This window comes from Fukomys damarensis, unplaced genomic scaffold (assembly GCF_012274545.1).
Source record: "Fukomys damarensis isolate Sample0158 unplaced genomic scaffold, DMR_v1.0_HiC HiC_scaffold_7, whole genome shotgun sequence".
Taxonomy (NCBI): Eukaryota; Metazoa; Chordata; class Mammalia; order Rodentia; family Bathyergidae; genus Fukomys; species Fukomys damarensis.
The window spans coordinates 19,754,548-19,779,390 of NW_022900919.1; the positions used below are offsets into that span (position 1 = coordinate 19,754,548).

The 24,843-nt window shown below is 55.0% G+C and overlaps 2 protein-coding genes and 1 pseudogene across 5 annotated transcripts in view; all 3 read right to left on the minus strand.

The window, feature by feature from the left end:
• Positions 1-258: 258 nt before the first annotated feature.
• Positions 259-8,526, minus strand: LOC109117931 (annotated as a pseudogene).
• Fes (FES proto-oncogene, tyrosine kinase) lies at positions 7,990-19,706 on the minus strand. 2 transcript variants are annotated; one of them, XM_010621096.2, is made up of 19 exons: positions 18,782-19,706; positions 18,179-18,400; positions 17,892-18,065; positions 16,156-16,252; positions 15,864-16,047; positions 13,760-13,897; positions 13,564-13,683; positions 13,271-13,393; positions 12,976-13,162; positions 12,764-12,847; positions 12,154-12,363; positions 11,735-11,857; positions 11,384-11,437; positions 10,800-10,918; positions 10,408-10,502; positions 10,201-10,324; positions 9,882-10,039; positions 9,668-9,790; positions 7,990-9,071 (listed from the first exon to the last, which is right to left on the minus strand). In XM_010621096.2, exons 2-19 carry the CDS (start codon positions 18,389-18,391, stop codon positions 8,929-8,931), a joined length of 2,469 nt encoding a protein of 822 aa, XP_010619398.1. In that variant the 5' UTR covers positions 18,392-18,400; positions 18,782-19,706; the 3' UTR covers positions 7,990-8,928. The 2 variants fall into 2 exon arrangements, with proteins under 2 accessions (XP_010619398.1, XP_010619399.1); XM_010621097.2 differs by having other exon boundaries at positions 18,756-19,706.
• Positions 19,707-19,721: 15 nt separating this feature from the next.
• Furin (furin, paired basic amino acid cleaving enzyme) overlaps positions 19,722-24,843 on the minus strand; it is a 9,969-nt gene continuing 4,847 nt past the window's right edge. For 2 of the 3 annotated variants that reach the window (XM_033761093.1, XM_010621098.3), the window contains 8 exons: positions 24,303-24,515; positions 23,778-23,878; positions 23,569-23,672; positions 23,374-23,491; positions 23,085-23,300; positions 22,553-22,677; positions 22,325-22,435; positions 19,722-21,850 (listed from right to left, as the gene is read on the minus strand). In XM_033761093.1, the coding sequence (XP_033616984.1) occupies positions 21,252-21,850; positions 22,325-22,435; positions 22,553-22,677; positions 23,085-23,300; positions 23,374-23,491; positions 23,569-23,672; positions 23,778-23,878; positions 24,303-24,515 (1,587 nt within the window). In that variant the 3' untranslated portion in view covers positions 19,722-21,251. The remainder of the gene's footprint in view (positions 21,851-22,324; positions 22,436-22,552; positions 22,678-23,084; positions 23,301-23,373; positions 23,492-23,568; positions 23,673-23,777; positions 23,879-24,302; positions 24,516-24,843) is intronic. The other variant, XM_010621099.3, reaches the window with a different exon arrangement.

Sequence of the window (24,843 nt, forward strand, 5' to 3'; positions counted from 1 at the left end):
GGAGGTCTAGCAACCAGGGATAATGTTAATAGTCCATGGGGCGAAGGTTAAGGTGTCCTGTGAGTGATGTCCTCGGGACTTGGCCATGTGCAGACTGGTCAGCTCCTGATATGACTAGAGCAGGACTATTGTCTACTGGTGACATCTCCAAGATCAGGTTGAGTCCTGGGGTCTCCCGTCTAAGTCGAGTCCTGAGGGGATTCTTGAGGTCCAGGTGTGTAGTCCAGGTGTCTGAGACTTCTGTGGGATGGGCCTTTTTCAGTCAGGTGTGACGGACCCACGGGGTGATGCCTGCGACTTTAACAGCAGTGAGGGTAGCAAGAACAACAGTATATTACAGCACAAATAGGCTGGAGGGATGCCTTTTTAATCTTTAACCTAAACTGAATCTCCTGGCTAAAAGGAATGAGCTAGTTACCCATAGGGATGGGGGTTCTTTCTAAAACCATTTCACTCATCTGTGAAAAGATTTTGTTCAGTACTTGTAACTCTAAGGCTACATAATTAGCCCCCAGTTGTCTAACATCTCCCCTAAAATGCCTAATGATTGAGAATGTCTCCCAAACATCATCTCCTATGGGGAATAATCTGAGAGTCCAGGTGTGCACCTGACTCTGACATAGCCAGAGGTAACATGTCTGTCCACTCTGCCCCTATTTCTCAGTAATTCTTAGCCAAGATGGTTTTAAAGTTTCATTTTATGCATTCAATTTCCCTGAACTCTGAGATCTATACTTTTTGTGCAAAAGCCATTTAGTTTTTAGCTTATCAGAGAGTTCTTGGATGGCTTCAGTCACACAGGCAGGCCCGTTGTCACTTCCAGTGAAAATTCCTGGGATTTTTTACAGAGTAGCTCATGACACTGAGCCATTCTGGCATTTGAAAGCCATTTATGTCCCCACTTGTTCATCAGAATCATAATCAAGTTTTTACTGGCAGGCTCTGTCTCAAGGTTAGTTTGCTTTCTTGATGAGAGTCACAGCTGCCACCAGAGTGTGGAGGCGGAGCCATCTGGCCACCATGGTGTCCCATTGTCCTGGGTCCTGCCTCTGCCAGGACCGTACCGTCTGAGTCAGGACTCCCAAGGCTACATGGTCATATTTATGAACAAAGAGATTCCCAGAGATTCTCAGCTTACATCTGATAACCCTAACACAGGGTGTTGACAAATAGCTGTTTAATCTCCTTAAAAGCAAATTCCTGTTGAGCATCCCATTTTAAGGGCTGGTTTTCCAGTCTGGTGAAAGGAGCATAGAGGAGCTTGGGTCCCTCTGCAAACCCAGATATCCAAATCCTATAGGATCCAGCTGCCCCAGAAACTCATGGAGTTTCTTTTCTTTTCTTTTTTTTTCCTCATGGAGTTTCTTTTTTGTTGGTTGGCCTGGGGAGGGAACAGGTGACTGTTTTTCTCCCCAGGAATTGATGCCCCTTGGTGATGATGAATCCCAGGTACAGAACAGAAAACCAACATATCTGGGCCCTTTTCCAGGATACTTTGTAGCCAGCATCGAGAGACTTGGGTTTCGTTTTGTTTGTTTGTTTTTAACTAGCTACCAGGAGGTCATTTACATATTGTGAGTGCAGTTCAGTCTCTCCCTGGGGAAAGCAACCAGGTTGGCAACTAGAGCCTCCCCAAATAGCATGGGGGAGATTTTGAAGCCCTAAGGAAGTCTTTTCCAGGTTAACTGTATCCTTTGCCCAGTACAGAAAGTGGCTGGGTTGGGGAGGGGTGGGGGCTGGCGCAAGGCAGAAGAAGGCATCTTTAAGGTCCAGGCAGGTGAACCAGGTTGCTCATAGTGGGAGCAGACTCAGCAGGATGTAGGGGTTTGGAACTACTGGAGGCAGAGTGAATGAGGCATTGTTGGTTACCCAGAGGTCTGTACTGGTCAGTATCCATTTCTATCTGGCTTTTTTCAGTACTGAGGACCAAACTCTGGGCCTTGTGCTTCAGAGGCAGGTGCAGCGCCACTGAGATCCCCAGCCCTCACCTGGCTTTATTTTTGTACCAGGAATCAAACTCGGGTCCCTGCACTTGCAAGGCGGGCAGCAGAACCACTGAGCCAAATCCCTGGCCTTCTACCTGGCTTAACTGACAGCAGTGGTGTGTTTCAGGGGACTAACACTCCTTTTGAGGATCCCTGCACCCCTCAGCCAGTTGATGTGTTCCTGGATCCTGAGTCATGCCTCTCCAGGTGTGATATGTTGTCTCAGTCTGACAGGCTTTGTCCCTGAGTTACGTTCTACCAGGATTGGGGGCTAATTCTTGGCCATCCCAGGAGGCACTTTTCAGCCCACACCTCTGGAAATGTTTCTAGTGGTTCTGGGTTTTTTTTTGTTTTGTTTTTCGTTTTCCAGTGTGCAGTTTCCATTCATCCTCTCTGGGGATGGTCACAGAGAGTATCAGTCCTTTTCATGTGTGTAGGTTTAGATTAGCAGGTCCCTTGTGGGTGTGGGTAAATGTTATGTACACCCTCAGTTTAGTCAGCAAGTCTCTTCCTAGGAGAGGGACAGGGCACTCAGACAGATGCAGGAACTCATAGACCACTTCATGTCCCCAAATTGGCAGGCCTGTGCTTGGCATATTGGTCATGCCATCTGAACTCCAGTCACCCCATGATGGTGGTATCCCTCTTGGTGAAGGGGGCTACCAGGATGGTCACCACAAAATGTTCAGCCCCTGTAACCACCATAAAGGTTGTTCCTTGGTTCTTTAACTGTCACATCAATTGTGGGTTCCTGGTGGCCCAGAGTCGGGGAGCCTGGACGATCCTAATCAGATTCAATCTTTACAAGCCCAATCAGGTAGGCACTGGTAGCTTAGGTGGTATTGAGGGCTGGCGTGACTGGAGGGCTCTGACTAGGTGTGTCTTGCTTTTTTATTTTTGGTACCGGGGATTGAACTCAAGACCTTGTGCTTGCAAGACAGGTGCGGTGCCACTTAGGTAAATCCCTGGCCCTGCTTTTCTTTCCTTTTATTTATTTTTTTTTGCACCAGGGATCAAACTCAGGACCTTATTCTTGCAAAGCAAGCAGCAGAATCACTGAGCTAAATCACCGGCCCTATCCTACTTTTAATCAGGGCACTTTTTTTTTCCAGTGTACAATCTCTTTGCAATATGCATATTGGTCTGGATGCAAGGGAATCTGCAGTCAGTTTTCCCCCTTGCATGGTCCTCTTTTTTTTAATAAGATCTGGTCTCTCAAAGAGGACTAGGCTATGAAGGCAGCACTGTCCATAAGCTGAATCTCAGGAACCTCAGGATCAAATGGGGTGAAGATGCAGAACACCTCTCAGAGTCACTCGTAAAAGTCACCAGGTGACTCATCTAGGTTTTTAGTCACTAAGGCCATTTTTGATGTGGTTGTTGGTTTTATTAGCCCCAGCATGGACGCCCCACCCCAGGATGGCCTCTCAAAATCGTGTGAGAGGGGTGTGAGAGTCCCAGGCTGGCTTGGTATCAGGAACTACAACCTTTTCCCCTTCTAAAGGGGCTTCATCTGTAGGCATTTCTTGGCCTTGGTGAAAATTCTACACCTCTCCCAAGTGTTGAGGAGGATAGAGGGAGCACCGGGGTAGCAACAGTCTTTCAGCAATGCCCCTGCATCGCTCCCAGCCTGCTGCCAGCCCTGCTGTCACTGGGAGGACGCACAGCTGACAAGGACAGCATCTCTGGAGCCTCCACCCTCCAGAGGGATGGGACGTACCTGGAAATACTTGAGCATATCGAAAATGGACTGGAACTCCAGGTGCTGGGCCCGGCACTGACCCTCCTTGTTCAGTGACAAGTGCAGGTGCTTGGCTTTGCCCTGGAAACAGTAAGTGAGGACATATTCGCCCTACCTCACCTCACTCTGATGAACCAGGAAGGCACCATGGGAGCTGATACCTCCTTCCAGCACTAACTGGGTGGTCTCAAGTCGTGAGAACATCCCAAGGAACAAAGGGTATCCTGAGAGGGGCAGGTCCCCTTCCCCTTCCCCCAACCCCTGGAACAGTAATGACCCTGTGGCTGTCTCCAGAGTGTCCAGGGGAGGTTAGGGGGTTGAGAGAGGATGAACTGTCCCTGCTAGGGGACCCTGCTCAGTGGGAATGCAGGGGGGCAACTCTGGGGGAAGCAGTTCCATCAAGTCTGCAATGGAGGCCAAGCTGGGGGGAATGGATGCAGACTGATGGTCTGAAAGGCCTTCATATACCCCCTGAGAGGGGCAGTTGTTGACGGTACAACCTCCAGCATAAGAAGGAGTATGTTGTTTCGAGCTCAGAAACTCAGTTGTGGTAAAGGACTGGCAGTAGAGGGTGGCGGGACCAGGCTGGATGGTGCCATCATCCAGGATTTGGGAGAGAAATAAGATCTCACAGACAGGCAGCTGGATAGCTGGGGTCTGAGCCGACTGCAGACGCCTGGCAAGAGGTGTCTCGGGGAAGCAATCTCGTCACCATGTGGGATGCTGGGGGGACTGGAGGCGGCAGCCAGAAGAGGCAGATAAGGAGGGCTGGCTAGAGATGGACATTGGGCTAGAGATGAGGGATTCTGAAGAGGGCTGGCCACTTGAGCAGGCGGCAGGTCTGAAGATGGGCTACCAGACGAGACTGGTAATAGGGAGTTTAAAAGTGGTGGGCTCTCCAGAAGAGTTGGAGCCAGTGGAATAGGCACAGATGGCAGCTCTGGAGCAAAAGGCAGGGGCAGGGTGTCTGTCTAGTGGGCCCTGATGAATTGGGCTCTTAGAGAGGTGGCCACTACTTTGGGCTAAGAAAACCTGACTCTGTCCCTTCCTATCCATGAAAAATCGGGCCTAGGGGAGTAGGGTCTGGTCAATCTCTAGCCAAGAATCAATATAAGGGATCTGATCAGGGTGGTTTATCAGTAAAGACTCTCCAGACTGCATGCACAGTCTGAACATCCAGAATTCCTTCTGGGGACCAGCCTACATTAAACTAGGGCCAATCTGCTTCACAGAGGGTCTGCAACCTGGCGGACTTCAATCTTAACTCCATATTCCTCACTAAATCTCTTCTTGAAATTTCTGACCATGCAGTCCAGGACTGTGGGTTTACTATGGTTGTCACCCATGTATATGTAGTGCCCTTAAACTGTGGCACAACAAAGGATAGGAGCCTTCCAAAGGAAACCACATAGGTGTCCACCTGGCCATGTCCCTTGAGGGAGCTTAGGCACATTTTGGCTAAGGTACACAGGCAATCCCCGACCTGGTCAGCTATCCATCAAAAAGCTGAATCATCATTATGCTGTACAACGCCTCCACGGAACTGCAGGATAAGACCCAATCAGATTCTGGAGAAAAAACCTTGGAGCCACACAGACCAGTCAAGGAGGACCACACCCAGTTACACTCACACATTCACTAGTCACTCAGAGGTTAACATCTCCCCTGCTTAGGGAGGTCACTGAATGAAGTCTCTGGCTTGAGACCGTAAGAGGTGATCAACCTCTCCTCCTGTCCACTGGGACAGGCCTGATTGGGTTCAAACTGGGGACTGGGACTTTACTGTACATATCAGGATGTTCTGAAAGGGTTTTTAGTCCACCTCTTCTCCCAAGTCTGATCAGGTGCGAAGCAAGTGCAGTCATCGGTCACCCTCACCCAATGAAGGAAGAACTGCCACTCTCAGACTCTGAACCAGTAGCTCAAAGGGCCAGCTTGATCAGATTTCTGGTTCGTTAACCAAATGTCACAGAGCAGAGCAGCTTGGTGCTATAGCCAAGTGTTACAGCTCAGTGTCACAGCCAAGTGCCATAGCTCTGAGGCACAGCTGTGTGTTACAGTTCTGGGTCCCAGCGATCACAATTTGAAGACACAAGAATCCAATGGTCACTCAAAGAGGTGGAGAATAAAAACTTCCTTACACCAGCAGGCTCAGAAGAGTTTGCACTCAGAAGTCTGAGCACTTGACTAGAAACAGCCTCTTTAGGGTCTACTGGGTAGGCGAGCATGCTCACTGAAGCAGGGGGGCGGAGTTACAGAATGTTCTCGAAGGGCATAGAGGGTGAGTGTGCTCACAGAAGCAAGGGGATGGGGCTACAGAACATTTCTGAAAGGGGCGGGGCTAATGGAACATTTCTGAGAGGGGCAGAGCTAACTGAACACTCAAAACAGTTACAAAACATTTTAGCTTCACAAGCACAAGGTCCCAAGTTCCATCCCCAGTACCAAAACCAAAACAAAACAAAAAAATATTTTAATATATTGGGCAGGAGCTGCTGCCCAGCAGCACAAACTTACATTTCTGGAACAAAACATTCTGTGGGAAAAAAGCCGTGGAGGCAAGGCGAGAGCCCATCTTATCACATAGCATTGTTCTATCACCTATACTTGTAATCCTATTGGTTGATCATAGTTTTGTCCCAAATTTACCCACCTGGTGATTTTGTACCCACCTCAGGATTTTGTTCCATAAAGCTTCCTCTGTAAAGTGGACTCTGGGTCCCCTCCTGTCTGTCTCAGGCGCTTTCTCTCTCAATAAATATTTCCTACTCTTAACCTCTGTCGTTCCTCAGAATTTATTCTTTGATTCTGGAAACACGAACTCAGTGTATGGCACATCCTTCAGGTCGGAAGCTGTTATTTCCCCTCTATCACTTGGAGGTCCTATGTCGTGAGTGTGCTGCTGTGGTCACTGGGCCTTTGGGCAAATGTCTTATTACCCTTCTTTCTCTCTCCTTGTAAGATTGGGTCTCCGCACGTTTCTCAGAGACTTATGTCCATTGATCACCCTGTCCCTTTGAAGTGGCCTTCTTGGATTTTGTCCCAAAGCAGCAAATGTCTCAGGGAATGACATGCTACCTGCTGCTAGTTCACCTTGGGAGGACTCTTCTTTTTCTTTTTTCTTCTTGTTAGTCATTTGTTCTGTTTCTTTCTACCACTCTCCATTCTTTAAAAACTAATACGAGGGCCGGGGATTTAGCTCAGTGGCTCCACTACCTGCCTCGCAAGCACAAAGTCCAGAGTTTGATGCCCGGTACCAAAAGAGAGAGAGAGAGAGAGAGAGAGAGAGAGCAGTATTATACAAAAAACTAAATGAATCCCCTCGTGTTTGTTTTTTCCAACTCTTGCAGTTGGGAAGGGAGTAGCCCGCAGATTTACTACAAACTACCCAGAACAGAAGTTCTTCAGTTCTGTTTTTACCATTTCCAGCAGAGATATTATTTCACTTAACATTTTCATTTACTCACATGTAAACTTTTGTTTTCTCTTTTATTTATTTGGTATTGGGTTGTTTGTTTTGTTTTGGTACTGGGGATAGAACTTGGGACCTTGTGCTTGTGAGACAGGTGGGGGCACCTCCCCAGCCCTTATTTGGTATTGGGCTTGGACCCAAGGACCTCAGACATGCTAAGCCCATGCTCTACCATTGAGCTATAACTCTAGTCCCTGATTATTGCTGTTGTTATAACACAGAGTCTTACTTTGTAGCACAGGCTGGTCTTGAACTTGCTAGAATCCTCCTGCCTCAGCCTCCTCAGTGCTGAGATTACAAGCATGTGCTACCACACCTGACTCACAGTTTCCTCTTTTAATACAAGTTATAGGGCTATCTTTTCTCTCTTTGAAGTCAAACTACTTCCCGATTTTCTCAAGGGATGCCAATTTTACTTCACGGTTCCCTTTTTTAAAGGTTTATGTGTGCTGCCAGGAATGAAACCCAAGGCCTTTTGCACACTACACAAGTGCTTTACCACCCAGAGCCACAAGCCCTGATCTACACACCCAGACCTACTTCATGGTGTCCATCCCTCCCCACTCCTGTTTAGTTTTTGTTTGTTTCTTTTTTTGAGACAGGGTCTCACTATGTAGTTGAGGCTGACCTGGAACTATGTAGCCCAGGCTGGTCTGGAACTCAGTGATCCTCCTGCCTCAGCCTTGTGAGTGCTGGGATTATAGGTGGGCACCACAATGCCTGGCCCATTTGGTTTTTTGAGACAGAGTTCCACTATGTAAACCAAACTGGCCTTGAATTTGCAGTCCTGCTTCAGCCTCCCAAGTACTGGGATTATAGGCATGCAACACTGTGCCTAATACTTCGTGGTTCTTATTGCTTGCGTTCTTACATTTTAAATCTGTTGTGGCTCTTGTTTGGCAGTTCAGCCCCATACTACTGTATCTTCTTGACCTTTGTTATTTCTGCTGGGAATATTTCCAAGGGACTCAGAGGAGGCGGAAAGGGCACCCGATCTGACTCTCCAGCGCCCGAAGCATCTTGAGAGATGAATTCCTTGGAGAAGCAGTTTTCCCCTCTTGAGCCACATCAGTCCCCTCTGAGCGAACCTTAGTCCTTCCTTGGCCTCTCCTCTCCTCCCAATTTTATTTTCTCCTCCTAAATTTTACACGACTTGAATGCATCCACAGTGTCAGCCACTCTCTGACACTTATGACCCAATGACTTTCACACTTCCATCTGGGCTTCCAGACCACTTACCCACTTTTTATTTTTCAGGCCCCTCCAGTGTACACCTCTAACTGCTAAACCCCTCGTTCTCACCACAGCTCTCCGGCTCTTGCGGCCATCCTCCTTCATGGAACAGCACCACCATCTGGCCAAAGGCTGTACAACATCTCGCGCTCTCAGCCTCGGCTCTGGCTCACACCTCCAACTGCTACCAAATGGGCTCCGCCTCACCCTCCCTCCCCGCCCCGCCACTCCCCAGGACCTGCCTCCTAAGACCTGGCCTCCAGAGGAGTGTGTTGCCAAGACCGTCTGATGGGCACAAGTGGTTTTATTGTTTCTGGCCAAAGGACAGCCTGGCAGGAGCAGGGGTCAGAACAGACCTGGGGCTGCCCTTGCAGCAGTAGGGCTGCTGGTGGCGGGCACCTAGGACTGTAGGATGCTGTCCCTCAGTGTGCACCAGAGCAGCAGAGGAGGTACACTTCGGCCTGCAGATGCCGCAGGCTGGCGAGGGAGCCCCAGCCTCACCGGTGCCGCTTCCGGATACTCTGCAGCTCCTGGGAGATGGTGCTGAAGCTGGGCCGCTCGCCGGGCTCGTAGGCCCAGCACTGCTCCATGAGCCGGAACACGGCATCAGGGCACAGCTCCGGGCAGGGCAGGCGACCCCCTGGGAGGACAGGTATAGCACTGGACATGAGGAGGGGTCCCCTGGGGCCAGCTGTGAGTAACCGGAGCTACTCATGGAGTGCTGTCCCTAAACAGCCACTCTGGTTTACACCGAGGACCCCAAGACAGAGGCCAGCTTCTGTCCTCCACCTCCCACCTGCTGGTTATGTGACTATGCAAGGCTCAGTGTTTCCATCTGCAAAAGGGACCCATTGATCCCACCTTACATATAGGAAGAGCAAATGAGCTGATGCGTTTGGCATAGATAAGCGCTCTACTCGGGGGAGCTGCAGGATGATTCTGTTTTTGTTGGGTTTTTTTTTGGTACTGGGGATTGAACCCAGGGCTTTCATACTGAGCTTTTAAAAATTTTCCCCTGTTCTTTTTTTTTTCTTTTTTTCTTGAGACAGGTTCTCACTAAGTTGTCCAAGTTAGGCTCAAACTTGCAATCCTGCTGCCTTAGCCCCCGAGAGTGCACCACCATTCTTGGCTTAGGGGATGATTCTTACCTGCCCCAATGGGAAGGGCAGGGAGCCCCAGCCAATGGAGCTGGGCAGGAGGGCTGGCCCAGGCTGCTGAAATGCATGAGTCCCTTACCCTTCTCCACAAACTCTCGTGTCTGCTGGTTGCTGAGGTTGGGGTAGGGCGAGGACCCCAGGCTGAAGGTCTCCCAGAGCAAGATGCCAAAGCTCCACACGTCACTTTCAGAGGAGTAGCGGCCTGTGGAGGGAGTGGGGCAGAGTGAGGGTGCTGCCCCTCTCACCCTGCCCAGCCTCCCAGGTACAGCGCGGGCTGGATGAGGACTGGGTACCATAGTTAAGGGCCTCAGGGGCAGTCCACTTCACGGGAACTTGTCTGAGGCCCCCTGAAGCTGCGTAGATCCCATCAGCCTCCTCCCGGGACATCCCGAAGTCACTGATCTTTAGGACATTCTTCTCTGTCACAAGACAGTTCCGAGCAGCCAGGTCCCTGGATGGAGCAGAGCAGGGATCTCCTTCGGCTAAGGGTACCCACTTGGGCTGGGCAGCTCACTCCAGACCAAGCCAGGAACGGAGGTGCTACGTGCCCTGGGCACCCTGGTCTGTGGGAAGTAGAGATGATGCCTGATGCCAAGACCGTAGCTTGCTCACCGGTGGATGCAGCACTTGCTCTCCAAGTACTCCATGCCGGCGGCTGCGTCCCCCACCATCTGCAGCAGCGTCTTCACACGCAGACGGGCTCCCTCCGTCCGCAGGAAGGTCAGGAAGTCACCCCCTGGAGGGGGGCAGCCTTGAGCCTTCTGGGCTTGGGGGACCTGGCTGACTGAGTTCCCACCCTGGGATGGGCACTCCACTCACCTTGCACCAGCTCCATGACAATGTAGATGGGCTGCTTCTGGGTGCAGACGCCAATGAGCCGCACGATGTTGGGGTGACTGTACTGCTTCAGGATCCTGGGGGGACGCCGATGCTCAGCTCCCCACACTCTGCCCCTCCCGCCCTCCAGGAGCCCCCAAAACAACACAAGAAGGGCCTCAGAGTCAAGGGACAACAGCCTGGCCTCGGAGGCCGTCAGCCCTGGATGTGTGGTGGAGGCCTGACACCCCTGGTTCTATAGGGACAGAGTACGAACACTTGTGAGAGGGCTGGGAGGGTTCAACAGGACCACCGAAGGCAAGCACTTAATGCTGGCCACATGCAGCAGAACACTTCTGAATGGAGCCTCTGGTCATTATTAGTTTGTCACCCACCTGGCTTCTTGCAGAAACTTGGCCTTGAGGTCAGGAGGGAGTGTCTCCCGACAAGACTTCACTGCCACCAGAGTGTTGTCCGCTCGAAGGCGCCCGCTGAACACTTCGCCAAAATTACCCTGAAATGGTCTTGAGCTCCTACCAGAACTTCCGGTGCCTCAGTCCTTTCTGTGCTCAGGGTACAGTACCTGGTGCCCAACTCTCTGTTCAGCCCCCAAGCCCAGACTTGCTCCTCTGGCTCTCTAGGACTTTGCCCTGGTGGGCAGGAAAGTCACCTGTGACAGGCCAAGTCCCCAGAGAGAAGTGACAAGGAAAAGCCCCAACCTGCTTTCCTTCACGTTTGGAAAGTATTCTGAAACTTAGGAAAGTGACTTCCTTCCTAGGCAGCCGGTTTACAGCTCACATCAGAGCTGTGCTGGTGAGGAGTTTGGGGCAGGAACTCCATTCCCGGGGCAGCTTGTGGTGGTGGGTGGGCAGGGACAAGGGTCTAGGAGGGAAGAGCTAGAGCCCAGATGGGTCTCTGGAGGTGGGACCTCAGGTATGGCCTGGAGAGTGTGGCAGGGAGAGGAAAGATTTGCACTCACCCGCCCGATCTGCTCACCCAACACCAGGTCCTCGTGGTTCAGCACCCACTTGTCCTGGGGAAGAAGAGTCAGGGCATCACAGTGAGGGCAGAGTGGGGCAGGCCTCTTCCCACCGAGAGGTGCCATGCCATTGTTTCCTTGGAGCCTCCATATGGGCCTGTGTCTGATGGGGTTGGGCCAGATCAGGATCACACTCCAGTGACACTGGGGAGCAGCAGGTGCCCACCAGGTGAGTATAACCAGAAGTGCAGTCACACTCTGCGTGTGAATTTCAGGTACCATGAGCCCTTCCCACTCCAGTTATGGGGGCCCCTGACCCACAGTCCCCAATCCCTGTGGCCACAGGCTCACCTTAGGCACTGGCCTATAGAGGACAACACCGCTCTTCTTGGTGAGGGGCTGCTGGGAGCAGAGCAGGTGGTCGATGAGCAAGGGGATGCTTGGAAAGCCATCACCTTCCAAGCGGTACAGGTTCTGCAGGGAGGGGGCCAGGGGTCAGCAGCCTCCTTACTGAGGGGAGGACAGAGACAGGGCAGGGAGAAGGGACTGCCTGGGACAAGGCAGAGAGACCCACAGAACAGGCACAGCATGTGACATATGACAATAGTTCCACCCTTTCGTAGGGGAGGACACACACTGAGTCTTTCTCCTGTTGCAGGGATCCAGGTGGCTTCGGGCTCCATCCAGCCGGGGTAGGGAGGCATCTAAGATGTGCCAGCCCTCCGAGGTCATGCCCAAGGGTGGGGAAGGCCAGGCCAGGCCCCACTCACCTCAGAGGACTGGATGATAAAGTGGCGCGGCAGGGCGTCCCAGAGCACCGACAGCACATACTCCTGCTTGCCCTGGCTCTCCCGCACCAGGAAGTCCCCAGAGTTCGTGAGCAGCTCGGCCACCTCCGCCCGCGGGATGGCCCCGTGGTACCACAGCTGCTCGTGCAGGGGCTTCTGCACCTCAGGTACCAGTGGCAGCGGTGGGGGGAGCTGGACAAGGGGTGAGGGGAGCGGTTAGAGTCGCTCAGGGGAGCCAACTGGGCTTTGGGTCTCTCTGTCCATCCCACTAAGTCCTCACAGCCCCCGAGTAGCACATAAAGCTGTCTGTATACCTTCTCCTCCAGGTCACAGACTCCCGGGAGCGGGAGGAGTAGTGGGACAAGGTTCCCGCGGTACCCAGAGATAGGGAGGACAGAGAGGCCCAGGGTGGCGGGCCTGGAAGCACACGAAGCCCAGACTCCCGGGGAGAGGGATGCCCCAGTCAAAACAGCCCGGGCAGTCTGCTCCCTGGGCCGTTCCCAGCGACTCAGTCCAAAACACCAAGGGACGCACCTGAGATCCCATACGTGGCCCACCCCTTAGGTCCAGGCCCGGGCTGGGCACCACTCACCGAGAACTTGGGGCGGAAGATTCCTGAGAAGTGGCTCTTGATGATCTCTAGCGTGGGTGTCCTTCCCCCCTCTCGCTCCTGCTCCTGAGGCCAGGGACACACGTCAGCGGGTGGCCAGGCTTGGGGAGGGGGAGGGTGAAAATGAGGAGCACGGCCCCTGCGCTCACGGCTGCGGCGGACAGGGCTGGCGGGCATGGGCGGTGGGCGCTCACCGAGGACGAGGTGGAGTGGCGGTCGTCCTGCAGGAGAAGCACGGCTGGGGCCTCGCCAGGGCCCAGCTGCTCCAGCTTGGTCTGCAGCAGCTCCTGCTGGGCCTGCAGCTTGGCCTGGCTGCACAGCGCAACTTGCAGCCCTTGCAGTGCCTCCTGCAGCGCCTGCCTCTTGCTCAGCAGCTGTACCCTGTAGGACAGCAGGTGGCAGGCAATAAGAGACCAGCCTCTGTCTGCAGCCCCCCAGGGAAGGCCAGCAGGTCGAGGGGCCAGGGAGGTGTGTAGGGGTCCCACTCACCACTCCCGGGGGTGAGTATTCTGCTCCTCACTCCAGAGCTCTCGTTGCAGCTGGCTGACCACCTCCTTCCGGCTCAGCACGGTCTCAGTGGCCACCGCGAGGTCATCTGTCACTGAGGTCAGCCTGGAGCCAAGGCAGAGCTTTGTTAGAGCCCCAGCCCCAGCACGTGTTCTGCAGAATCAAGCAGCCTGAGTGTCTGCCAAGTCTCAGCACAGCAGAGCACACCCCCACCTGCCCACGCGACACCTGCGGTCTGCAGGGAACCCCGGGCCCTGGGCCAGCCTGCCACCCACGTGTGCTGCACGCTCTCCACGGTCAGCTCGTTCAGCTGCAGCTCCCCGGGCTCCAGCTGCTCACCCTCCTCAAGCAGTGACTCATCGAAGGTGACACAGGGTGGGATGTCCGGGTTGGAGCTGCAGATGGACAGGGCCCCCTCGGTGAAGAGGCCAGCAGCCCTGGCCCAGCAGGTGTGAGGATGAACGCGCTTACCCATACTGTTGCAGGAAACCCTGGTACTCAGCCTCGGGCTGGATACGAGCTGTAGCTGCAGCCATCTCCCGGTGAATGGTCACCACCTCGTCCTGCACCAGGCTGCTAATCTCCAGGTACTCCTGCAGGATCTCCTTCCTGTCCCCCAAGACAGGACCCCCAGTCAGGGGGCCTTGGGCTGGGCAAGGTGAGCAGTTTAGCCTGGGACACTGGGTTTGACCCTACCTCATTGCATATGACAGCCACATGATCTTATAAGGATCCAATGGGATCCTGTGTGCAGTATCTGGCACCCCAAAAATGCTCAGCATATGTGAGTTACTGGCCTGGTGGTCAGTCTGAGCTGAGGCTCTGGGTCCCCTATAAATGTATTGCTGTATCCTGTCTGTACCGCCAGGGGCAGCAGTCCAGAGCTCTCCTGTGCCCTGGCCTCATGCACACATCCACCTACTCAAAGTGACCATTGAACATAGATCACTTTGACACCTGACTCTCCTAACTGAAGGACACAGTACTGCCCTGGCTGCTGAAATGTCCCCCTTCCACGGCCATCTCAACATAAGCTAATGGCAACTCCATCTTCCAGAGACTCCAGGGAAAATCCTGGGAGTAAGTCAGCCTTGCTTCTGTGCCTCAGTCCACTTTGATTCCACAAGCAAATCCCCTTGCACTGCCTTCAAAGAACACCCTGGGCCTGACTGTCTTTCACCTCTTTGCTGTACCCTGCTCCAAGTGGCCACGGTCTGTGCCCTAGATCCCCACAAAAGCCTCCTTCCTGTCTGGCCTCCATGCTTCTATCCTTGACCCTTAAAGTCAATCTTCAACACCACAGTCAGAGTGGCTTTTATTTTATTTATTTTTCAAGGTGCTAGAAATCGAACCCAGGGCCTTTGCACTTCCCTAGCCCTTTTTTTATTTCCTATTTTGAGACACAGTCTCCCTAAGTCACTACATTGCCCAGGCTAGTATCAAACTTGTGATTCTCCTGCGTTGGCCTATCTCAGTGTGGGATTATAAGGGTGCACCACTACACCCTGCACAGTGGCCTTAGTAAAATAGAGGTCAGATCATGTCACTTCTGGGTACCCAGAACCAGTTCTCACAGAGGTCTGCTCTGTCATCCAGCAGCCCCCGACCCAACTCCTCCAGCCAAGGTCTGACTGTCCCTACCCTCACTGCACACCCTGCTGAGCCTCCTGGCTCCTGGCACTCCCTGACGCAATCCCTATACACATGTCCATTTGCTGCCCCAACCTGGAATGTCTTTCTCCACAGGGCCCCATGGTTCACTTCCATGCCTCCCTGGTCTTTTTTTGAATGTCACCTTTTCAAAGAGGTGTTATTTAAAACAAACTCTTCCCCAGTCCCTCAGCCCTCCCAATCCCCCACACTAGACTTTTCTCCATAGCATTTGTTTTGGACGTGCTTCGAGAGTTTGTGTGTGTGTGTGTGTGTGTGTGTGTGTGTGTGTGTGTGTGTGTGGTACTGGGGCTGGAAGCCAGAGTGTGCTCTACTACTGAGCTCATTTGCAGTCCTTTCTTACTTTGAGACCGGGTTTTGCTAAATTACCCAGGCTAGATTGAACTTTCAATCCTTCTACCTCGGCCTCTGAAGAGGCTGGGATGACCAGCATGTGTCACCATACCCAGTTCATGCTTCCTAGTTCACTTTCTTTCTTTCCTCCTTCCACTAACATACAAAATCCCTGAAGACAGATGTTTTTGCCCACATTCTTCTCCGCTATACCCCAGAGCCCAGCATGACGCTGAATGAATGTTATACAATCCTCTGACACGGGGACGGGAGGGGGGTGGCCCACGTCTGCAAAGGATTGTAAGTTTGAGCCCCGCCTGGGTAATTTATTGAGACCTTGTCTCAAAATAAACTTTAAAAAGGGCAAGAAGTATAGTTTAACACATCCTTGGGTTCAGTTTCTAGTAGTATAAACAGCCCCTCCCAAAAAAGCACCCTGGGGTAAGGGGCCCTGGCACCCTAATTCCGGTGTAAGTAGGGTTCGGGTCCTCAGCCTGGGACCAACGCTCCTATGACCACATGGCCAGCACTCTGGCCTGACAGAGAGTTCTGGGGCGGGGAGGGTGCTCACAGCACGCGTGCCATCTCCTCGTGCAGGTCCTGCAGGGACTGCAGCAGGCCGGGCAGCAGGAGCTGGTGGTGATGCTGGTGGTGCAGCTGCGCAGCCCGCACACCCAGCACGTAGCGGTTGTGGTGAGCAAAGAGTTTCCACAGGCTGCGCACATACTTGTCTTTGGCCTTGTCCCGGTCCTTGTCTGCCAGTGGGAGGGGAGGGAGGGAGGGGAGGGAGGTGTGGGTGTCAGCACCGCGGACAGGTCAGCAGCCGTTAAGTCCCCTCCCGGCTGGTGAGGGAAGCCACAGACCTTTGCTGGCCTCCTGGTACTTGCGCCTGGCTTGGGCACTGTCCCGGGCTAGGGCTCGGTACTGGCTCTTCAGCTTCTCGATGTCCTGGATGTGGGTCTGAGGGGACAGGGGGCCAATGTGGGGAGCTAGGTCCCCTAAGCATGGGAGATTCCTCCTCCATCTGAAGGTTTGGGTCAAACTGGGTGTGGTGGGACATGCTTGTAATTCCAGCACCCCGAGGAGGCTGAGGCAGGAGGATCACAAGTTCAAGTCCACCCTGGGCAACTTAGTGACCTAATAGCAACGTCCTGACTCAAAGTAAGAAATAAAAAAGAGGTTGGGATGGAGCCAAGAAAAAGCTCTGACCAGTTACAGACAGGCCACCGGGGGAGGCAGAGAGCTGGTTAGGGCAGGTGGGGCTGCTTCAAGTGTGTGGCCTTGGTGGCTTCGCAGGGGCCTAGTGAAGGACCCTGTGCTTGTTTTGCACGCTCTCTTGTTGTCATGGTGAAATTAGCTGGGCGAGGTGGCACACGCCTGTAATCCCAGCACTCCAGAGGCTGAGGCAGGAGGATCGCTGTGAGTTTGAGACCAGCCTGGGCTACATGGTGAGTTCCAGGTCAGTCTCAACTACCTAGTGAAAACCTGTCTCAAAAAAACAAACAAACAAAAAAACACAAAGGCCCCACATTTTCCTTTCACACTCAGCCCTGAGTGGCAGCCAAGACCAACATTCTTGTTCTCCTATTTAGGTGCAGGGATACATTGAGAAGCTCTATCCCACTCCTCAGAACCTCAGTTTCCCCATCTGTAACTGAGCTAAAAGCATAGAGTACACCAATCTTTTCATTTTTAATTTTTGGGTACTGAAGATTGAACCCAGGGACTTTGCAGTGGGCCACATCCCCAGCCCTTTTTTTTTTTTATTTTGAGTCTTGCTAAGTTGCCCAAGTGGGATTCAAACTTGTGATCCTTCTGCCTCAGCCTCCTGGAGTGCTGGGGTCACAGATGTGGGCCACCAGGCCTGTCTCCATTCTCCTTAAAGGGACAAATAGTAAATATTTTAAGCCTGTGGGCCTCAGGGTCTCTGTTGCAATCACTCACTTCTGTCCCTGTAGCCCTACAGCAACCACAGTTGACAAGAAAACAGGCAGGCCTGGTTGTGTTCCCCTCAAACTTTACAGAAATAGGCAAAATCGCTTCTCGGCCTTTTGGCTAAGATCAAGTGCAGAAATAGGCAAAGCCCTGAATGAGTTGATCTTCAGGAGGAGGAATGGAGGCCCAGCTGGCCACCAGGGGCCGCTGTGGGTGCATGGCCAGGCCAGCCGGCTCGGTGGGAGAGAGGAGGTCCCTGGCAGCCAAGGGACTGGAACACCCAGACAAGTAACACTGCCTGCAACTGAGGGGCTGGGGGATTCAGACCTCTACTTCACCCTCAGGGTCATGCTGCTGTCTGCAGAATCCCAGAATCTGGCAGTGTCTCTGCCCCACCTCCTCCTGGGCAGCTGGGTCTCATCCATCCTTGTGTCCCCAGCACTGGCCAGGGCCAGACAATGCTAAAACAAGGCGACTGCAGGCCACCCCAAAGGGTGGTGGGTGAGGAGGGAGGAAGTGGCTGCAGGGCTGGGCCAGCTGTCCTGAGGCCTGACCCACTAGGAACTTGCACTTCCCCAGTAAAGGCCAGGGCTGTTGCACAAAGCCACCCCTCCCAGGCTGCACTGGTGACAGAGACTACTGAAGCCCCCTGGATGCTACCCACCTTGGTGAGCTCCTGCTGCAGCTGCTGCCACTGCTCACTGTAGGTCTTGCGCAGCTGCTGCCGTTCCCGGATCAGCAGGCTCAGCTTGCTCAGTGGCCCAGAGTTTAGGTCCTCTGCGTGCTGCCGCAGCACTCGGCTCAGACCCTCGGTCTGGCTGGTGATCTCGGCCCAGGACTGTGGAATGGGGAGGCGGGGTCGGGGGGAGACAGTGGCTCCTGAGCTGGCCAGATCTCAGGGGTGCTCAGGAAGTGGGTGGGCAGGCGCAGCCACCTCCTGTGGGAGCTCACCTGGCTGATGGGGCTGTCCAGGCCACCGCTCCGGCTCTGGCCCCCAGCGTCCTGCAGGCACATGTGGTGGAGCAGCCCTGCGTATTCCCGGTCGCTCTTGACCCGCTGGGCCATCCACTTCCTCATGCCCTCCAACAGGCGAAGCTCTGCTTCCTGCATCTGCTGCACTGCCCCATGGCCCTGGGGGCTGCACAGCTGAGAAGAGAAGCCCATGGTGGCGTCCTAAGGACAGAGATGAAGCTGTCGGTAGCTGGAGGTACACGGGTACAACAAAGGGGGATGGGGGCTGCAGGGGGAGCTGGGGACTGCAGGAGGTGGGTGGGATCCTACCCAGCAGAAACAGCCTGGCCTGGGGCTGGCCCTTGCTGCTTCCTAGACCCTAGGCCAAGGCCAATGCCAGAGGTTTCCTTTCCAGTCCTACAACAGGAACCAGCCTGGAGCCTCCCTCCTGAGCTCCTTGCACCCAGCACCGATACAGGGGCCTGTGCTGGGCTGGACCTGCCCAAGTGGGAGCCTCCCTGGCCACAGCCCAGCCCTGCTTCTGGGGCTGTCCTGCCCTCTGCAGCTCGACCCCTACCTGGCTTTCACTCCCTGGAGCCCCACCTTGCAATGCCTCCTGGGCCACTGGGCTGGAGTTACCCTCGCAGGCAGCTGCTCCTGTTCCTGGGCAGCTGGGGATGACTTAGGCCCGGCCAGTTCCTGGTTCGGCGCTTCCTCCTCCTGCGGTTTCAGTTGGCCCAGGCCGGGGCGGGCCACAGAGGGGAAGGGGTGGGTGAGTGTGGCCAGCCCCTCTGCCCCACGCTGGGCTGCAGCAGCCTCCCTCGGAAACGGAAGGGAGGAGGAGGTTGGGGAAGAATGGCCGAATGGCGGAGGGAGCAGAGGCCTGTGGGCCCAGCACTCACTCCCCAGGGCCAGCAAGTCCAGGGACCCTTGGGAAGGGGCCTGAGGCAGGAGGGGTGGGTGCAGGGGCCTGGCTCCAGGCAGCCAGCTTGTTGGAAGGCTGAGACGGCTGGGACTCAGGGTGGCCAGGCGCCCAGAAGAGGAAGGGGGAAGCTAGTCCTGGCCCTCCCCACCTCACTGGAGTCCCCAAGGAGAGCTCAGGCGCCAGCTCCATTTGAATAAAATTTCCAAGCAAATATGGAAAGAAGCCTGCTTCTCAGGCACTGGGCCCACCCCCTCCACCCAGGCTGGAGCTTTCAGTCCCCTGGGGATGCCAGGGGGTAGCTGGAGAATGCAGAGGTGTGCAGTTTCCCAGGTGGGACTCAGGCTCCCCTGGCACGAGTCACCATGGGACTTGGCCCTATAGCTGGAGCCTGGACACCTCAGCCCAGGAAGAGGACGGTAACTGAGGCACAGGCCACTCTGCATCCTGCTCAGCTCCTGAAGCCTAGAGTCACTCTCCCTACACCTGGGACTCCTGTCCTGCTGCTGTGCTGTCCTCTTCACAGGGGGCTGGCCTTCTGCTTCAGGCCCACCTAAGGGCCAGGACTGAGTCTCCCCACCCTCCTGATGGGGTAACAATATCACCACACCGGAGACTGAACCTGGTTTGCATAGTCTGCACGTTTAATCACTTTAAAACCTCTAACATTATCTCATGTCCATTAAATAGAACCAACAATGCTGGGCCTGTTTAAATTACAAGGAAAAAAAAAAAAATCACTGTGCACCAACCCAGTATCTTACAAAAACAGCCGGGCTGGCCACAAAAGGGGTATGGAAGAGGAGGGAGCACCCGTGGGCAGGTGACTGGGGACCCCAAAGGACTAGAGGAAAGAAAAGGGTGCTCCAGGGGGAGGGGACTGATTGTCCTAATGGGAGGGGTGCAAAAGGCACGTCAGAAGAGGGGTTTGGGGGGGGCATAGCAGGTCAGTGCTTTCTCCATCAGGGCACAGTGTTGGAGGGGGCTTGGTGCCACCCCCTGGCCACCCCTGGACTTGGAGAATCGGTGACCCACAAGCCCTTGCCACAAGCCCCATTTGAAACACAGATGTCCGCCTGCCCCTCCTGCCATGACCCCCTTTCCTCGAGCCTGCAAAGCTGGCCTGCCCCTTCAGGACTTGGGGCTCAGCTACTCCTCACTCCTCAGCCACACACTGCAGCCTCCTCTGCCTCAGGGCTGGGCAGCCAGGGGACAGCAGCGTAGGCAGCAGGGTGAGAGGTCCAGCTGCTACCCCCATTACAAATACAAAAAACAAAATCATCAGCATCTAAAGTGAAATCATCACAAAGTGAAAATATATCCTCAAACAGCTCCTGAGATCCCCACAGGGGAAAGCAGCATTGGGTGGGAGGCGGGAGAGGCCGGCTGGGCCACTGTCCCTCCCCACCACCCACCCAGGGGCTCTGGGACTGTGAATGCCAACAGCCCAGGTGGCCCGGGGCTCAGAAAACAGGGGCTTGGGCCCTGGTGGGAGGGGAAGGTGCGAGAGAGGACAGGGTGGTCAGGATACCATCTTGGGCCTCCCCAGCTTGGCCTGGCCCAATGGAGGATGCGGCACAGAGGCAGACAGAGGGATGGGATGCCACCCGAGCACACCTGGAAGCACCTGCCTGCCTTGGTCCCTTCCTGTGATCGCACTTCTGCTGAGGGTCACCAGAGGTATGGGACAGGGTTGGGGATGCAAAGCCCTTGGAGAAGTGGCCGCCTCCTGCAAATCCCTCCTAGGCCAACCACCCTACTGCCTGGATGGGACCATTATTGCTTTAGAGGGACAGGAAGGAGCACGCATTGCAGCTGGGTGTGGGACCCGAAGAAGGGCTAGCCCCTCCCTCCAAAGGGACTCTGCATGCCTCAGCCTCAGCCTCAGCCTCAGCCTCAGCCAGCTGCCTCCCAGGTGTGGCTCCATCCTCCTGTGAGGGTGAGGGGTGAGAGGCCCTCCTGCCCGCCCTCCCCAGCTGACCTGGGCCCCAGTTCAGCAGCCAGGTGGGCTCCAAGGTGGGTGGGAAGCAGTCTCTGCCCCTCTTGCCTCCCAGCTGGGGTTCAAACCCAGTCCCAAGATAAAAAAATACTTTGGTGAATTAAAAAGTGCCCAAGGAGGGGATGGGCTTGAGGAGGGCGGCAGCGGGCTCATCAAAGGGCGCTCTGGTCTTTGATAAAGGCGGTCCTCTCGCCCCGGCCCTCGTCCTCTTCTGAGTCGGATGGGCATTCCTCCTGCCAGGCCTCAGGGGGTAGCCCCTTGTAGGAGATGAGGCCCCGGTCCATGGTGTACACCTTCACCCCCCGGAAGCTGAAGCCTGAGCGCAGCTGCAGGACCAGGAAGACAGTGACAAAGACCAGCACGATGAAGGCGCAACTGAGGCCAGCTACCACCTCGGGCAGGTGGGAGGGCAGCAGCCCAGCCTGCAGCCGTGGCTCAGCCTCCACCTCTGGGGTCAGCCCTGGGGGCGGTGGCGGCTGCTCTGGCGGGGACTCTCGGCTGCTCTGGCTCTGCCGGGAGCACATTCGCTCCACAGGGTCCAGGGAGGCATGGCTGGGGCAGCTGAGGCAATCTGTGGGGGCTGGGCCCTGGCATGTGGCACAGGAGGCGTGGCAGGGGGCACAGACGCTGGCCCGAATGGTCTCAACGTCATTCTCGGTGCTGTAGTGGGTGTCGAGGACTTGGGGGGTGAAGCCTGGTGGGCAGTGCTGGATGCAGCTTTTCTGGTGCAGGGAGAACCCTTCTTCACACACTGGCAACATGGAAGAAAAGGGATGGTGTCAGCCAGGTGGGCCATGGCTACGGCACCACACGAGCCCTCGGCCTAGGTCTATGGCAGCCCACGCAGCCCTGGCACCACTCCCACAAGTCCCTGAGTCTGTCTCTCTGTCTGTCTCTCTCTCTGTCTGTCTCTCTCTCTCTCTCTCTCTCTCTCTCTCTCTCTCTCTCTCTCTCTCTCTCTCTCGTGGTCCTGGGGATTGAATGCAGGGCCTCTGCACTGAGCTACATCCCCAACCTTTATTATTCTGAAAGAGTCTTGCTAAGCTGCACAGGCTGGGCTCACTGCAGTCCTCCTCCTTCGGCATCCTAGAGCGCTGGGATTACAGGACTGCACCACCATGCCTGGTAAGACCCAGGCTCCCTTGAGACCATTTTCCTCCTACAGCTGGGCTTTAAGGTTGTTCCCCCTGGCCCTGCCCCCACACCCACATCCCCCTCAACTGACCGACGCAGGCCTGGCTGGATGTGAGGGTCTTGCAGCCGCTGCTCTCCAGAGGTGTAGGGAGCCCCTCAGGGGCTGTGCCGTATAGTATGAGAGTGAACTTGGTCAGCGTCCCTGTCCAATTGGAGGCAGAGGCAGGAGTCAGGAGGCGCTGGCACCACACACAGCATCCCAGACCACGCCAACCCACCTCCTCGCCCCCTCCCCCCAGCACCCCCGGCACTCCAGTACCATAGTTGTTGGCTTCGCTGGTGTTTTCAATCTCCAGGACCCATTCGCCAGACGGGTCCTCATCCCAAGAATGGGTTGTCATGAAGGCCCAGTCATTAAACCCATCTGCAGAGTAGTCATGTGGCCTAGGGGAGGGAGTGTATATGGCCATCTGTGGCCTTGGGAGGCCCAGGCAGAGACACCCAACCCACAACCATGGGCCATACACTCTGACCCCATGTGACACCAACCCTGATGGATTGGAAATGCCTATTGGCCTGGCTGTTTCCTGGGGGCTGAGTGGTCTCCACCAGGGGACTCTAGAGGTGTGAAGCACTTCACACGGGAACACGCGCTGCTGGCATTAAATAGGTAGAAGCCAGGGATTCCTGGGACAGGACCTCACACAGGACAAAGCTGTCCCTCTCCAAGTGCCACCAGTGTCCCACTGAGTAGTATGATGGCTGCCAGGGGAGTATGGGTAACAAGATGAACAGAGGCTGCAAGGGAGCAGAGGAGGCAAGATAAGGCAGGCAGGGGACAGGGCCAGCACCTTGCAGCCAGAAGGGTAGAGCGGGTGCCCATGGGGCTGACCAGGTGGATGGCCAGGTCGCCGCGGCGGTTATAGGACAGGGTGAGGCGCGCCTGAGCATGTTCCAGCCTGGTGATATGGGTGGGCTCGCCCAGGCAAGCAGTCACTGTCTTGCGCACCTCCAGCCGCTTGCCAATGTCCCTGTGCAGAGAGCACCATGATGCCGAGTCACTGGGCCTGGAGCGACAAGCACCACACCCACAGCTCTGAAGCCACCCCACCCCCCACTCCAGCAGGGTCCGATCCTCACCTGGGCTCAGTGAGGATTTCAATGATGCACTTCCGCTGGGGGGCAACTGTGGTCCAGTTCTGGGCCAGGGCCACCATGGCACCTGCATCCAAGAGCCCATAGCCATAGGAGTGGCTCACTGCAGGGACAGGGAAGACAGGGTCACAGACAGGAACAGAGAGGCCCACTGACAATCCACAAACCTGCTGCCCTCACCTTTCCGGCCCACGCCATTGGTGGCCCAATCATTGGCATTGAGATGCGCTGGCTTTGAGGTCCGGACCACCAGGTGCTGCATATCCCGCCAGGTGAGGTTCTTACTGCAGGGGAGGAGCAGACAGCGGGGGTTCAGGCTTTCTGGAGAGAAGTCGAATTTCCAAGGCTGCCCCACAGAGAGCACAGTAGGTACAGGGCTGCCCACTTACTTGGCCTCCAGGGTGAGAGCGATGATGCCAGCTGCCAAGGGAGCAGAGGCTGAGGTGCCTGTGTGAGACTCTGTGCACTTCTGCCGCAAGTCAGTTGTCACCTACCAGGGGACAGTGGTATTGGGGCCTGTGATGAACGGAGGGGCCACCTGTCTGCCCTCCTTCTGCCTAGTGCCTGGAAACCATAGGTGGCGCAGTGAGCCAGGGTCAAAGCCACCCAGTCTGGAGCTGCCTTGCTACTTGCCCTGGACAGATCAATGTATGGTTCCTTTAGGCCTCAGTTTTCCAAGGAATGAGAGGGTTCAGCTAGAGGTTGGAGAGCATTGCACACTTTTAGGGACAGTCTACACTTCTCAAGGGCTTTATCAATGGCTTTGCAGCCCTCAGAGTCTAGGAACCTCCAGCTCCCATCCTCTAGAGCCTGAGCCGATACAGATACACAGGAGAGGAAGAGACAGATGTGTACGAAAGGGTCCTTGAGCATGGCGGGCAAGCAGCCTCCCTCCCAGCCCCAGCAAGACTCACGATCTGCTTCTCATTCTGGTTGCCGCTGCTGTAGGTAGTGGCCAGCGTGGATGAGCAGGCCTCACTGTACCAGGGCACGTTGCCAAACTGCGTGGCACTGCTGATGGACAGTGTGTAGATGCTGTTGGTGTAGCCATCACAGTTGCAGCTGTCATGTTCCCGGCCCCCATTCCCTGAGGCCCAGACAAAGATGGAGCCCAGCCCACCACGGCCCTGTGGACAAAGTGCACTGGGGTCACTCAGGATAGGGACTAGGGGAGGCCTGGCAGGAAGATGGTGCTGGAGAGTCCATGTTGACCTTGAACTTATGGCGATCCTCCTGCCTCAACCTCCTGAATGATGGGAACAGGGGAGTGTCACCACACCTGGCGTGTGTGCCCCTTTATTGATTTATTAATTTACTCTTTGTGGTGCCGGGGCTCAAATCTAGGGCCTTATGCATACAAAACATGCCCTCTACCACTGAGCTCCCAGCTCCCAGCCCTCAGCCCTTGATGTTTTTACTTCATTTTTTTTTTTTTTTTTTTTTTTTTTTTTTTTT